The 16,464-nt window shown below is 42.8% G+C and overlaps 1 protein-coding gene across 1 annotated transcript in view; it reads right to left on the bottom strand.

Annotated features, from left to right (window-relative positions):
• Positions 1-16,464, bottom strand: part of wdr27 (WD repeat domain 27) — a gene marked incomplete at its 3' end in the record, with an annotated part of 120,960 nt that overhangs the window by 51,927 nt on the left and 52,569 nt on the right. The window contains exon 22 of the mRNA XM_080448915.1: positions 6,291-6,388. Coding sequence (XP_080305041.1) covers positions 6,291-6,388 — 98 coding nt within the window. The remainder of the gene's footprint in view (positions 1-6,290; positions 6,389-16,464) is intronic.

Here is a 16,464-nt window from a genome sequence, read left to right as displayed (position 1 = left end):
TAGACACCCTTCTGTTCTACATCAGTGGTTTGTAAACCTTTTTTAATTTCAAGGACCCCCATTTTGGTATGCATTACGCTATGGACCCCCATGACTCTTCAGAGCATATGTACAAAATCAATTTGAGCCTCTCAGAGTTTCAGACCTGTCAGGATGTCAGGGTCCATTTGGTCCATAAGTATCAATCATTTATCTGGAGACCCTTTGAACTGGATCTGACCCATTGTGTCCAATACTGTAGCTAACCTAACAGCTGTCTGTCTCTCTATAGGGCTATAATAGCTGTCTGTCTCTCTATAGGGCTATAATAACTGTCTGTCTCTCTATAGGACTATAATAACTGTCTGTCTCTCTATGAGGGACAGACAGCCATGTGGGCTCACCTCAGGCATTCTCATTGGCTTTAGAAGTAAAAGTACACAGTAGAGATGGATATGAGAGCGAGTTCCAACAGAATACGAGCCACGATTAAAACCCACAGAGCTCTTTGTGTACCAGCGCCAACTTCAACTGGTCGTGTCTCTCTCCCAAAGACACATTTCTTTCATCTATTTGACTGTGTTGAGATCATTTCTCAAAGCTTTGTTTTTATCTGTTTTTTTCCCCTCCAAGCCCTTTTCTCCGTCGTCCTTTGAGATACGGGTTACCTGTGGCCCTGAACACATGATGTCTGTGGCCCTGAACACATAATGCCTGTGGCCCTGAACACATGATGTCTGTGGCCCTGAACACATGATGTCTGTGGCCCTGAACACATGATGCCTGTGGCCCTGAACACATGATGCCTGTGGCCCTGAACACATAATGCTTGTGGCCCTGAACACATGATGTCTGTGGCCCTGAACACATGATGCCTGTGGTCCTGAACACATAATGCCTGTGGCCCTGAACACATGATGCCTGTGGTCCTGAACACATAATGCCTGTGGCCCTGAACACATGATGCCTGTGGCCCTGAACACATAATGCCTGTGGCCCTGAACACATGATGCCTGTGGCCCTGAACACATAATGCCTGTGGCCCTGAACACATGATGCCTGTGGCCCTGAACACATGATGCCTGTGGCCCTGAACACATGATGCCTGTGGTCCTGAACACATGATGCCTGTGGTCCTGAACACATAATGCCTGTGGCCCTGAACACATGATGCCTGTGGCCCTGAACACATGATGCCTGTGGCCCTGAACACATGATGCTTGTGGCCCTGAACACATAATGCCTGTGGTCCTGAACACATGATGCCTGTGGTCCTGAACACATAATGCCTGTGGTCCTGAACACATGATGCCTGTGGTCCTGAACACATAATGCTTGTGGCCCTGAACACATGATGCCTGTGGCCCTGAACACATGATGCCTGTGGTCCTGAACACATAATGCTTGTGGCCCTGAACACATGATGCCTGTGGTCCTGAACACATAATGCTTGTGGCCCTGAACACATGATGCCTGTGGCCCTGAACACATGATGCCTGTGGCCCTGAACACATGATGCTTGTGGCCCTGAACACATGATGTCTGTGGCCCTGAACACATAATGTCTGTGGCCCTGAACACATAATGCTTGTGGCCCTGAACACATAATGCTTGTGGCCCTGAACACATGATGTCTGTGGCCCTGAACACATAATGTCTGTGGCCCTGAACACATAATGCTTGTGGCCCTGAACACATGATGTCTGTGGCCCTGAACACATAATGTCTGTGGCCCTGAACACATAATGCTTGTGGCCCTGAACACATGATGCTTGTGGCCCTGAACACATGATGCTTGTGGTCCTGAACACATAATGCCTGTGGTCCTGAACACATAATGCCTGTGGCCCTGAACACATAATGTCTGTGGCCCTGAACACATAATGCCTGTGGTCCTGAACACATGATGCCTGTGGCCCTGAACACATGATGCCTGTGGCCCTGAACACATAATGCCTGTGGTCCTGAACACATAATGCCTGTGGTCCTGAACACATAATGCCTGTGGCCCTGAACACATGATGCCTGTGGCCCTGAACACATAATGCCTGTGGCCCTGAACACATGATGCCTGTGGCCCTGAACACATAATGCCTGTGGTCCTGAACACATAATGCCTGTGGTCCTGAACACATGATGCCTGTGGTCCTGAACACATAATGCTTGTGGCCCTGAACACATGATGCCTGTGGCCCTGAACACATGATGCCTGTGGCCCTGAACACATGATGCCTGTGGCCCTGAACACATGATGCTTGTGGCCCTGAACACATGATGTCTGTGGCCCTGAACACATAATGTCTGTGGCCCTGAACACATGATGCCTGTGGCCCTGAACACATAATGTCTGTGGCCCTGAACACATAATGCTTGTGGCCCTGAACACATAATGCTTGTGGCCCTGAACACATAATGCTTGTGGCCCTGAACACATAATGCCTGTGGCCCTGAACACATGATGCCTGTGGCCCTGAACACATAATGCCTGTGGTCCTGAACACATAATGCCTGTGGTCCTGAACACATGATGCCTGTGGTCCTGAACACATAATGCTTGTGGCCCTGAACACATGATGCCTGTGGCCCTGAACACATGATGCCTGTGGCCCTGAACACATGATGCCTGTGGCCCTGAACACATGATGCTTGTGGCCCTGAACACATGATGTCTGTGGCCCTGAACACATAATGTCTGTGGCCCTGAACACATGATGCCTGTGGCCCTGAACACATAATGTCTGTGGCCCTGAACACATAATGCTTGTGGCCCTGAACACATAATGCTTGTGGCCCTGAACACATGATGTCTGTGGCCCTGAACACATAATGCCTGTGGCCCTGAACACATGATGCCTGTGGCCCTGAACACATAATGCTTGTGGCCCTGAACAAATGGAAACTATCTGAAGTTCATGGTCTGACATTTCATGAGCATCTATGAAGATTTTGCCAATACACAAAACAACTGATATGTGACCAATATCATGGACATCTGTCACCTGTGCAACCTAGTGTCAGCAGACGTGAATAATAGAATGAATAGCAGACGTGTCTCTGGGAGTTTTGGACAGACGTGTCTCTGGGAGTTTTGGACAGACGTGTCTCTGGGAGTTTTGGACAGATCGTAGACACTATAGGGAGTAGAGCCCGACCGATGTATTGGTTTGGCCGATATGTCTGCAATTATTTGACTTTTTAGATGACAGCGGTGATTATTATTGTATTATTAATGGCGCCTGAATCTCTATGCATCCATTGTGTCCCGATTTGTAACCTTTTAAAAAATGCTCAAAAAGAGCAGACCAGGAGTGTTCAAATTGGGATTGGCATCGGACCCAAAAATCTGGCATCAGTCAAGGCTCTAACAGGCAGTTGTCTTAAGAAAACAGAACCTTGACCCGAGCTGCTCCCATCAGCTTTAAGTCTCACAGAAATAAAAAGTGACACAAGGGTTTTGTGGGACAGGAGGAGTTGTCATTCTTCGGTCAGCGCGGGGAGTAACAAAAGCAAAGCAACGATGACGTGAACGGGGGGGAACTGTGCAACTTGTGAGAGATATTTCTTTCAAACGTCCATATGTTTTCACCTCGGAGGAGCTACGCCCGCACTGGGCTGGACGATGACAGGCTCCTGAACCAGAAGTTGACCTGGAAACCAGGCACAAATATTTATCAGAGTGGAAGAAGGGTTTTGATGGTGTCTGGGACGAGGAGATGAACATGGAGGCAGTCTCAGACGTAGAGGAATGAAAGACTTAAGTAGCGCCTCGTGCCGCGCCAAACCCAAGGTTTGGATAAATCCATCAGGGCCACTTGAATTATCATCCTTATATGGCAACCCGCTGATAAAAACCCAGAGAAAGGAATGCCATTCCCAGTTCATGTTCACAAAGTCAGACAAATACTCTTTGTACTTATCAGCCCTGGAATTTTAGCATTAGATGTTGATTAATACGAGGTTTCATGCACTCATATCCATCATTTTATAATCCGGTGTGCATAACTGAGAAGTGCAGTGGTGGAAGTAAAAGTAGCAATACCACAATATACAAGTACTACTTATATACAAGTACTACTTATATACAAGTACTACTTATATACAAATACTACTTATATACAAGTACTACCTTTTACTTGTTACAAGTAAAAGGCCTGTGTTCAAAATGTTACTTGAGTAAAAGTACAAAAGCATCAAAAAAGTATCAAAAGTAAAAGTACTAAAATGTTTGAAAATAGCAGATCTACAAGCTCACAACGCGTCACGATGCGACGCGTTGTGAGCTTGTAGATCTGCTATTTTCAAATAGCCTATGTACAAAATAGGGCTAAAGTGGTTAATGTATGTTTTATAATATAATAATTTATATCTGCAAATAACTAGTAACTAAAGTTTTCAAGTAATAATAATTATTATTATTGTAGTGGAGTAAAAGTACAATATTTGCCTCTGAGGTGTAGTGGTGGAATAGTAAAAGTACTGAAAATGTAAAATACTCCAGTAAAGTAAAAATACCACAAGATTTTACTTAAGTACAGTACTTGAGTAAATGTACTTAGTTACTTTACACCACTGCAGAAGTGCAGCTTTTGTAACAACTTGGTGTAGGATTTGTAATTATTTCTTAGCCCTGTATATCGTGGCTGTTGTGCAGAAAGCCTCTTATCTCCCATTGTTTAACATTTGATGTAAATTAATGGCCTACTTCGTCAGACTACAGTGTCAATACAAAAATAGCCAATCTATGTAACTTATCAACTTTAAACTATATTTAGGGCTCAAAATGTGTTTTTATGCCTCTCTAAGCAAAACAAAGAATCTGAGGCTGGTCTGTGAATAAATGTGTTGGTGGAGGACGTGCTGAAGCAGAACATACATGGTTCATTTATGGTTGTCATTCAAGTCCAACTCCTAAAGATTCATGGAAACATACATTACATTTGTTCACTCTCAGGGTTAAATGAAAGCTGCAATCTTATTTTAATGAATATAAAACGTTGTGGGATGGGGTGATGGCTGATTTAAGCAGCACACATCTGGCCCCAGTCAAACTAATTGGAATCAGAGCGAGGAGGTGTGACTACACACCTGTTGTGCATGGATGCACACAGGATAAATCACTCATCCTCACCACTAACATTCTGGAAGAGACGGCCTCTCATGGCAGCTGGGTATCTGCCTTTTATCTGGTTTATTTCCTGGCTCTCTCTCTACCACGTTAAACACCAAGGCATGGCAAGCAGTTTGGTGACTACAAGGAAATAAAGACAACTTTGTTTGTCCTACAAGAGTCTGTCACAAACGCTATCAACGCTAACGGGTAGAAAACCTTACTGGCTGATATGCAGTACTGCCTGACACTCATATCTCCCCTGGGCTCTGATGGCCAAGTGAGGACTGCCTCTTGGTGAGTGATAAAGTTTAGCCTCTCATGTCCAGACCTGGATTCAAATCCCAGTTAGGACATGAAAGTGATGGATGATTGCAGCATTCATTTTGCAGTCAGGGAGGCCATTTTAGTAGGTGTTCTGTTGCCTCATTTTACCGTTCAAATGAAGGCCGTGATGAGTTCTAGGATAAAGACCCACTCCCCCCATGATTTAGTTTTTAGTTTGGTTAATGTATTTAGGCCTTGTTTCCACACAGCTGTGTGTCTGCAGTGTTGATTTTGTCAACTAAAACTATGACGAAAAATGTTGGTCGACTACCTTTTTACACTGATGAAAACTAAATAAAAACTAAATAAAAACTAAGCTATGATGACTAAAACTAAGACTAAATATATTGACAATTTCATCAACAAATAAAAACTAGACTAAAATGTCAGTGAGGGATCTAGTGGAGAAGAGATCCAGTAGATCTAAAAGACAAGACATTTTATGTTTGGTTGTGCTCGGGTGTTGTCCTCTGAAAATAGCAGATCTACAAGCTCACACAAGCTTGTAGATCTGCTATTTTCAGCATGAGTAAAATCAGCCATTACGACGCCATCAAGGCACCGCCAAAATATATGTTAGTCGACTAAATCAACTGTAGATTTAGTCGACTATAATCTTATATTTAGTCTAACTAAAACTAGACAAAAACTAAAACATTTCAGAATGACTAAAATATGACTAAAACTAAATAAAAATGTGCTGTCAAAATCAACACTGGTGTTCTGTCCGTAAGTCAAGTTTATCCCATGTATCTCTGTGTGTGAAACACCTCCTTCCTTGACATAGGAAGGTATATTTAAAAGAGATGATTGTTTTTTTTTGTGGGTGGGGGGGGGGTTTAAACCACACCAGACGACATTAACTTAAAGTACTAACCTCATCGTACGGAGGTCCCAAAGCTTCACACCGTCTGTGACTGCACTGGTGAGGAAGAGGTTGTAGGAATCTGGAGCCTGTGTGCTGAACATGGAACCCTGTGGATGACACACACACACACACACACACACACACACACACACACACACACACACACACACACACACACACACACACACACACACACACACACACACACACACACACACACACACACACACACACACACACACACACACACACACACACACACACACACACACACACACACACAATTGAGCAGACGCTTGTAATCCAGAGAGCTTTACAGTAAGCAAGGACACAAGATAATACATCAAATGCATAGAAATAGTAATCTAATAATAAAGTATTACATAAGTTAACCAATAATCTAATAACTAATACATACGTAAACCAAGAACCTATCATCAGCCTACATGACACTATACACACACTATAGGATGTCAGGTCAACAATGACCTGACATCTGTCTACATAACATGCTATCTATAACTATAACTATATAACTATAACTATATAACTATAACTATATAACTATAACTATATAAACTATACACACTATAGGATGTCAGGTCAACAATGCCCTGACATCTGTCTACATAACATACTGTCTAAGTTACATTGTATCCTTTGCATAATCCTGTAAGGTCGTCAAGGCTAGGCCTAGTGCTACAGGCTGAGATGGAGTCTGAAGAGGTGAGTCTTCAGATTAAGGCAGAATATTGGGAGTGAGTCTGCAGTTCTAGTTGCAATGGGGAGTTCATTCCATAGTTTGGGAGCCAGAAGGGAGAAGAGTCTGAGACGTGTGGAGCGTTGACCAGGATGTTTTAGAGAAGGTTCTGACAGCTTCCCTGTGTTAGCTGATCAGAGAGAGCGGGAGGGGGGGGGGGGGGTTGGATCAGGCTTTGAAGATACGGGGGGGGGGGGGGGGGCATACCTTTGGTTGCTTTGTAGGCAAACGTCAGTGTTTTGTACTCTGTGCGGGCAGTAACATACTTGACTGAAACTGAAGCTTGTAAATTATCTGTTAATTTAACTCTGAAAGTGTACAGAATATGTAACCAAATGGAAAACGGGGCAAGATGAGCCACTTCTTCTTCTTACATTTTGCATTATCTCAGCCAGAAAAATACAACTTTCATTACAATCATGGAAGAATGCACTCTTCACGTTCTCATGCACCCCTGGAAACAAAAACATTTTGCCTAGATAATGCAGTTCTTAAATTATTGGCAGCTGAAATAGTGTTCCTTTGCCCCAGAGAGAGTGGGGCAAGTTGATCTTGCAAAATGTTTTAAAAGATTTTATGTTCCCAATCTATAACCTTTATAGAATACAGTAAGTAAAATGAATCAAAAACACAGCTTTTCTCTCTTCATAAACGTAATGTATTAAATATTATTTTAAATATTTTAAATATTTTGGGGAGATTATCTGCCTTTATTTGGCAACGGACAGTACCTTGTTTTTAGATTGCAGATTTTTACCCAGTGGCTCAATTTACCTTCTCCTCCGTATTACAAATGGCTAAATGAACACTGAGGATTTCATTTGCCAACAGACATTATCATTATTTCAGGTACAATACTTCTCTAGGAGAGGTGAGAGTCACAGAGAAAGTCAACAGAATAAAGGCTTCAGTGAATCTAGAAAAGAAAACCTGCTCCGTTTCTCTGCTGGAATGGAAAATCATCTGTCACTACATTACATTTGTCATTCTTTTCCATCTCCTGTCCAGCATTCTGGGATGGACTATAATTAGACCAAGCTGAATTCAAAAATGACTCAATAAAACAAACCTACACACTGTAGCTCACTGTGATTATACAGCAGCATGCCTCGTCCTTTGACGTTCACACCAAATTATTAGATTGCATGATGTCGGAGAATGTGTGGGTGTGCGTGTGTGTGTGTGTGTTGTGCGCGCGCACGCACGTGCGTGCCTGCGCATTGTTTAGATTTCCAGTGGGGAGTGTGGGAAAGACGAAGTCTGAGAGAGCATTTCCAGTTCCATTTTCCGAGAAGAGAAGTGAAGTGAAGTGAAGTGAAGTGAAGTGAAGTGAAGTGAAGTGAAGTGAAGTGAAGTGAAGTGAAGTGCTCCACTCTGACAATTTCCAGGTGATCGAGGCAGCGCCGAGACGACGGAAAGTTGAAGTGGGAAAAGCTACTTCACACTCTGTAGCTCCTGCTGATGTTTGGTGAGCATGGGTACAGGGATGGGGAGGGATGGGGAGGGATGGGGAGGGATGGAGGGGAGGTGATGTTATGTGTGCCGTCTCCAGGCAGAGGGGCAATCCCTTATGATCCTCAGGCATTAAACCCCCCTGAGGCATCCAGGCGAAGGGCCACACGTTGACGCAACGGCCAAGCTGAGTCAACACACCGCAGGCAGTACAGCGGCACAGTGCACACAATAGCTGGCGTGACAGCGAGACAGGCAGTACAGCGAGACAGGCAGTACAGCGAGACAGGCAGTACAGAGAGACAGGCAGTACAGCGAGACAGGCAGTACAGCGAGACAGGCAGTACAGCGGCGCAGTGCACACAATAGCTGGCGTGACAGCGAGCGAGCAGGCAACCTTCGGGGGGGAGAGGGGGGGCGGGGGAGAGGGGGGGGGGGGGGTAGGGGGTGGGCGCATAGTCGGGTTGCATTGGGAGAGACAGCGTCCCAGCTGAGCGCACAGCGGCGGACCAGCTGAACGCACAACGGGCCGACCAGCTGAACGAACACAAACGGTGTGTTAAGGCATTTAATCCATGCCCAGTGGTTGTAGTGTGTCTAGTTAATCCAGGCTGGACCCCTGGGTGACGTACCGACGGACCCCTCTGTGCACGTCAACACGTGAGCAGCCAGTGGTGGAAAAAGTACTCACATTTTGTACTTAAGTAAAAGTATCAATAGGCTACTGCAATGTAGAAGTTGCTCTGTTAACGTAAAGTAAAAGTCCAGAATTAAAAATTGACTTGAGTAAAAGTACTGGTATCAAAATGTACTTTAAGTACCAAAAGTAGAAAGTAGAAAGAATGTCGCAAGTTTTCAAATGTATAAAAATGTATAACAATGCATCGCGACGCATTGTCTCCCTGTACTCCAAACGGTAATTATAGAAGCATGTGTGGGATATATAGAGAAAAGAAATAAGGCCTGCAAATGTTTGGAAAAGATAAAACATCAGGAATGATCCTCCTCATTGTTAGCAATGCACAACGGGCTTGAACTCCTACGACATGGGAAGAAGTCAGAAATTACTTTTCAGCGAATAAAACGCAACATGTTGAATTAATTTGACAGCTATAAAGGAAAATTGGAATAATATGCATAACCTTAGTCTTGTATAATTTATTGGACAAGCATGCGTTTACTGCTCACATGATACAGTATTTCCATATGGCGCGATGCAGAAACCATTCTTAATGTATAACATCGCTCATTATGTCAGCGTTGTGAATCCACCGCACTCCCTAGTTGTTAAGACACCAACTATCTGTGTCCACATTAGTCCGTTAACGTTAACGTTCTGTACAGTGGGAGTAGATCCACAGAACAACCCAGAGCACATCATGGAATGCAATTACGCAAATGGCCATCGTCCAATCTGGAGTCTCCTCCTGCCATCTCCCATGTCAGTCTGAATCCTGCAGCTCCAGAGATTTATATCCATCAGCATGATGAATAACACTCATATATATATATACATATATATATATATATATATTATGAATAACACTCAGAGATGGCTCGAACCGTCCGTCTCATGGAAAACCTTTTTTTCCCCTCCCTTCACCGCACGTCGCCTTGTTCGTTCGTTCACACCACAACCCGACACGTTTATCCCCCCATAAGAGAGATGCTTCTTATGTAACACACTCATAGATGTCTTATGTAACGCCTGGCAGGATCTGCCAAAAAGAAGTCCGACTCTCCAAAAAGGGAAGATGGAATGGGTGTCACAGAAAGCACGCGATGCCAACCAGAGCTTATCCTTCATGTTATGAAAGGGCTACTTTTTATATCTTAACCGCACGAAACCTATAGCGTCCCGATTCTCTGGTGGAAATTCTGCGGAAAAGATCTGATCTACAAGCTCACAGCACGTCACCACGTGTCACAATGTGTCGCAATGAGTGATTGGCAATTTTAGACAGATATTTAGTTTAGAGGGAAAAGGGAGGGGGGCCTATAGATATATACTAGACATATACTTAGTTGAACAGAGTTCCTCATGGGTCTAAGTGGTTAATGTCTGCCACTGGAGGATGGTACATTTGAGATAAATACTCTGAATGATCCATTCATAGACCTTCTATTCTTGTACATACTTTGTCATCACACTTTCAAGAATCTCCAAGAGATGCGGAAATAAGCTACATTATGAATAATATAATAATAATATTCGTCCCTCTCCTTGGGGTGTTTTTTTTTTGCAGTGAGCAGCCATTGTGCGGCGTTCGGGGAGCAATCAGGGGTTAACTCTTTGACTGCCATGGACAAGTTAATTCGTCAAATTCTGCCAGGGCTCACCCTGCCAACGAAGACTTTGGACGTTTTTTTTATTTTTTCCCCCATTTTTTTTTGTTCACACAGAACCAGGAGATAACGTGATCCTAAGATGTACTGCTACATTCACTTCCTGGTTAAAGTATTTGGGAAATATTCTGTATCTTGGCTTTTTGTATTTTTGGCGAGATATTTTCAACAGCGTATAACAAGCGAACGGGAGGTCGCGATGACATTCTTTTTTTCCCCATGGAAGCACAGTGAAACCCTCCGTGATTAGCAACCATCAGGAAGCACAGTGAAACCCTCAGTGATTAGCAACCATCAGGAAGCACAGTGAAACCCTCCGTGATTAGCAACCATCAGGGGATGGATCATACTGGAGATAAATATTCTGTGACTACTTGAAAAGGTAAGAACATCGCTGGCAGTCTGGGCTTCATTTAGTTGTATATACATACTCTGGCAGTGAAAGAGTTAAGAGTCTTGCTCAGGGACACACATGGACACATTGCTGACCTCGTCTGGAATCGTACCTGAGACAACAGGGGGCTCTGGTTCTCCAGGCGGGCTCACTAACCACTCAGCTATGGCCGGCCCCATTGCTGCTGTCCAAAATTAATTCCACTTTAATTTATATCACGACCAGATTTACTACTTAGGCAAGAGGTTCTCCTCAACTTCAGTCTAGCTTCCAACAAAGTCCAATGATACCGAAGAGGTTTTATCACTGGAAACTAGCTACTACTAGCCCAATCTGGGAACCCATCGCCAACTGAAAATGAAAAACAGCGCCCTCTGCTGTTTGTTCTATGTCTGTTGGCTCTGGGCGGAAGAAAACGTAGAGCCAGAGCGCAAAGGAAACCGGTGTTTTGTATGCCTTCAACGCGTCACTTCCGGTTGGTGCGACTATGTTTTCATTCCCACTAACAATATTTCTACACGGAACACTAACACCACTTCTCCCAGAGAACATCGATCGTTTTGGTTATAAGCCCACTTGTTTCTATGATGAAAGAGTAAGTTAAAATGTGAATATCTTTCCGTGGTTTTGTCTGCTCTGCGGACGTTATTGTTAAATTAGTTTCGGTTTGTTTCGAGGGGGGAAGGATGGACGGACACGTGAATCCCGCCCACTACATTTGATTGGGTAAAGCGCGGCCCGCTTCCTGATCTGAAGGCACGCCCATGCGCACTTGTTATGACGAACCTCCCCGACAGATTCCAACGCAGTGCAGAATCTGTTCTTGAGAGATTACTACTAGCCATACGGAATTCAAATGTTCATTCAAATGCTGCCACCATAATGCTTAAACTATACTCTGTCGTACAAAGGTGTTGCCTGCTGAAAATAGGCGATCTACAAGCTCATAACACGTTGCAGTGCAATTGTGAGTTTGTACATTTTTGGCGAGCAACACTGACATATGGCGAAGTATAAATCAGGCTCTATAATATAATATAATAACTCAACTCAAACAGTCTTTTAAAGACTTATAAAAGGCCGTCACTCAGGGAATTATTGTAATTTCCATCTTGATGACTTCAGTGTGAACTATCTATGTATGGGAAGCAATGGAACACAGGCTACAACAGCTCACTTCATGTCATTTTTAAAATAAACATCAAACTACCACAACCAGGCTGATGTTGCAGTGACATTATAAAGGACGACTAAATCTGGAGACTACATTTAAAAGTATCCTTTGACATTCTCAATTTTATTTCGTTATTTTCTTTATCAGTCACTTGTCACATTGCAGAGGAAAAGGTTTCTCCTGACTGAGGGGGAAAATGTTCCATGTTTGTTTCCTTAAAATGATTTGTTAGTGCTGTTAGAACTCTTCCAGGAAGTCAAGGACTTCCATATTCCAACAATGTCACAACTATCTAACAGTTTAAGTGCATATGCTGGCTCAGTAAAAGAGAGATCAGACTTTAAAATGTGATAATCCAATCAGAAATAATGTCCTTTTAGTTCAGTTTATACAGATCATATGTCAACTAGACGCGTCGCAATTCAGGGCAATTGCAAAGTGTGGTTGCGCCGACGCGATTCGCGGGTCGGTGCCGCCGGGACCCGAGTAATACGCTGGGAGGAATACCGTTGGAGGCTGCGGCAATTACATTGTCACGTCACTCCTGAGATCACTTGCTTTTCATTTTGAGAGGATTGATCCCCCAAAAATCATGTTTTTGCATAAAACGGTTACGTTTTGGGCATTTGTGGCGCCCTCTATGGGTCAAAGTGGAAATTATTTTGGGGATTCGTTGAGTAAACCACCCTCGACATGTGATTCAAATTTGGGATTGACCGGACGTTTCGTTCGTGATTTGTAGCATTTTTGGTAAAACGGGCCCCTCCCACTAACTTTGGAAGCCATTTACGGACGAACGGTAAGGACTATCAAAATGCCGTTTGGATATGTTTATCGCATGGGCCCAGAGATCATGTGTACCGATTTTTGTTAAATTTGGACAAAATATATGGGAGGAGGAGCTAAAAGTGTGTTTTGAAGAAAATTCAAAATGGCGGAAAATCTATCCTGACGCAAATGGGCGTGGCCTATATGGGGAGTTGACCCAAGGAATCTAGGGAAAAATACATTTTGATTTTATGACCTAAGGTTCAAGAGTTATAGGCCAAAACGTAAAGGGGGCTGTTATAGCGCCACCATAAGGCCGATTAGTATAATAATTTTTTCAATTATTTTGGACTAAATTATGAACCTCCCCTCCAAATCTGGTAACTCTAGCTCTTACGGTTTCTGAGAAAAAAATACTTGAATTTGAGTTTTTTCACTTTTTCACAAGCCGGTCATTTTGACGTATGGCACGACATTGGGGGATAAAAACTGTGGGAGGAGATGCGGTTTGAAGTTTTTCAGTTTCTCTATAACAATAGTTTGGTTGCCCTGTTAGGGCAACCACACTAATAAGGACTGTGGCGCCCCCTATCGATCAAAGTGGAAATGCTTTGGGGGATTTGTTGAGTAAACCACACTTGACATGTGATTCAAATTTGGGATTGACTGGACATTCTGTTCGTGATTTGTGGGCTTTTTTGTAAAACGGGCCCCTCCCGCTAACTTTGGAAGCCATTTACGGACGAACGGTAAGGACTATCAAAATGCCGTTTGGATATCTTTATCGCATGGGTCCATAGATCACGTGTACCGATTTGTGTGAGATTTGGACAAAATTTGAAGGAAAAGGAGCAATAAGTGTGTTTTGAAGAAAATTCAAAATGGCGGAAAATATATCCTGACGCAAATGGGCGTGGCCTATATGGGGAGCTGCGTCATGACCCAAGGAATCTAAGGAAAAAATATTTTTATTCTATGACCTACGGTTCAAGAGTTATAGGCCAAAACGTAAAGTGGACTGTTATAGCGCCACCATGAGGCCAAATGGTTTGATTATTTTTTAAATAATTTCGGACTAAATTATGAACCTCCCCTTCAAATCTGGTATCTCTAGCTCTTACGGTTTCTGAGAAAAAAATACTTGAAATCTAGTTTTTTAATTTTCCCATTTTCCATTGAAGTGGATGGGGAAATGTAATTCACTAATAATTAATAATATCAATTAAACTATGCAACCAATCTCTTAGCAAAATACAAGCACACGATTCCCGGTCAAGCCGGTCATTTTGACGTATGGCACGACATTGGGGGATGCGGTTTGAAGTTTTTCAGTTTCTCTATAACAATAGTTTGGTTGCCCTGTTAGGGCAACCACACTAATAAAGCCGGAGGATTACTATAGTCTGGTTGCCCTGTTAGGGCAACCACACTAATTACGTTTCATATATGTCTGTAGTAATAATAATAAGACTAAATGCAACATCATTAATTAAAGGTGCAATAGACAACATTCAGCTACTGTACTAGATGTTGCACTTACAACACCTCTGTTACATAAGGTTTGTTATTTCCCTGATTTGATATATAAGGCAGCAATCATGTAGTTTGCAACACTGTAACGTGGTAGCTGCCTCCAAGAAATGAAACTTTTCAAACCGAACACAAACAGAACCACACATGGATAATGGTGGACGTCAGCTTACAGAGGTAAACAAAACAATTCTGGAGTTTTGTCAAGCCGTCAAAATGATTAAAATTATTATTTCACAATCATAGTTTTTTGTTGGGAAAAGCGATACTATTATTCTGCAACTTTTTGATAGCTCTGTGGATGTATTATTTTCTTTTTATTATACACTTAAACCTATACCCTTTAACTCTTTGACTGCCCCGGACGGGAATTCCCGTCCGATGGCTCTATGGCTATCATGGCCAATGACGGAAAGTCGAAAATATGAAAAAAAAAAAAAATTGAATTTTAGTTTTTTCACTTTTTCACAAGCCGGTCATTTTGACGTATGGCACGACATTGGGGGATAAAAACTGTGGGAGGAGATGCGGTTTGAAGTTTTTCAGTTTCTCTATAACAATAGTTTGGTTGCCCTGTTAGGGCAACCACACTAATAAGGACTGTGGCGCCCCCTATCGATCAAAGTGGAAATGCTTTGGGGGATTTGTTGAGTAAACCACACTTGACATGTGATTCAAATTTGGGATTGACTGGACATTCTGTTCGTGATTTGTGGGCTTTTTTGTAAAACGGGCCCCTCCCGCTAACTTTGGAAGCCATTTACGGACGAACGGTAAGGACTATCAAAATGCCGTTTGGATATCTTTATCGCATGGGTCCATAGATCACGTGTACCGATTTGTGTGAGATTTGGACAAAATTTGAAGGAAAAGGAGCAATAAGTGTGTTTTGAAGAAAATTCAAAATGGCGGAAAATATATCCTGACGCAAATGGGCGTGGCCTATATGGGGAGCTGCGTCATGACCCAAGGAATCTAAGGAAAAAATATTTTTATTCTATGACCTACGGTTCAAGAGTTATAGGCCAAAACGTAAAGTGGACTGTTATAGCGCCACCATGAGGCCAAATGGTTTGATTATTTTTTAAATAATTTCGGACTAAATTATGAACCTCCCCTTCAAATCTGGTATCTCTAGCTCTTACGGTTTCTGAGAAAAAAATACTTGAAATCTAGTTTTTTAATTTTCCCATTTTCCATTGAAGTGGATGGGGAAATGTAATTCACTAATAATTAATAATATCAATTAAACTATGCAACCAATCTCTTAGCAAAATACAAGCACACGATTCCCGGTCAAGCCGGTCATTTTGACGTATGGCACGACATTGGGGGATGCGGTTTGAAGTTTTTCAGTTTCTCTATAACAATAGTTTGGTTGCCCTGTTAGGGCAACCACACTAATAAAGCCGGAGGATTACTATAGTCTGGTTGCCCTGTTAGGGCAACCACACTAATTACGTTTCATATATGTCTGTAGTAATAATAATAAGACTAAATGCAACATCATTAATTAAAGGTGCAATAGACAACATTCAGCTACTGTACTAGATGTTGCACTTACAACACCTCTGTTACATAAGGTTTGTTATTTCCCTGATTTGATATATAAGGCAGCAATCATGTAGTTTGCAACACTGTAACGTGGTAGCTGCCTCCAAGAAATGAAACTTTTCAAACCGAACACAAACAGAACCACACATGGATAATGGTGGACGTCAGCTTACAGAGGTAAACAAAACAATTCTGGAGTTTTGTC

Source organism: Gymnoscopelus braueri (assembly GCF_963280865.1).
Source record: "Gymnoscopelus braueri genome assembly, chromosome: 14".
Classification (NCBI taxonomy): Eukaryota; Metazoa; Chordata; class Actinopteri; order Myctophiformes; family Myctophidae; genus Gymnoscopelus; species Gymnoscopelus braueri.
This window is presented reverse-complemented; position numbering and strand designations above follow the sequence as displayed.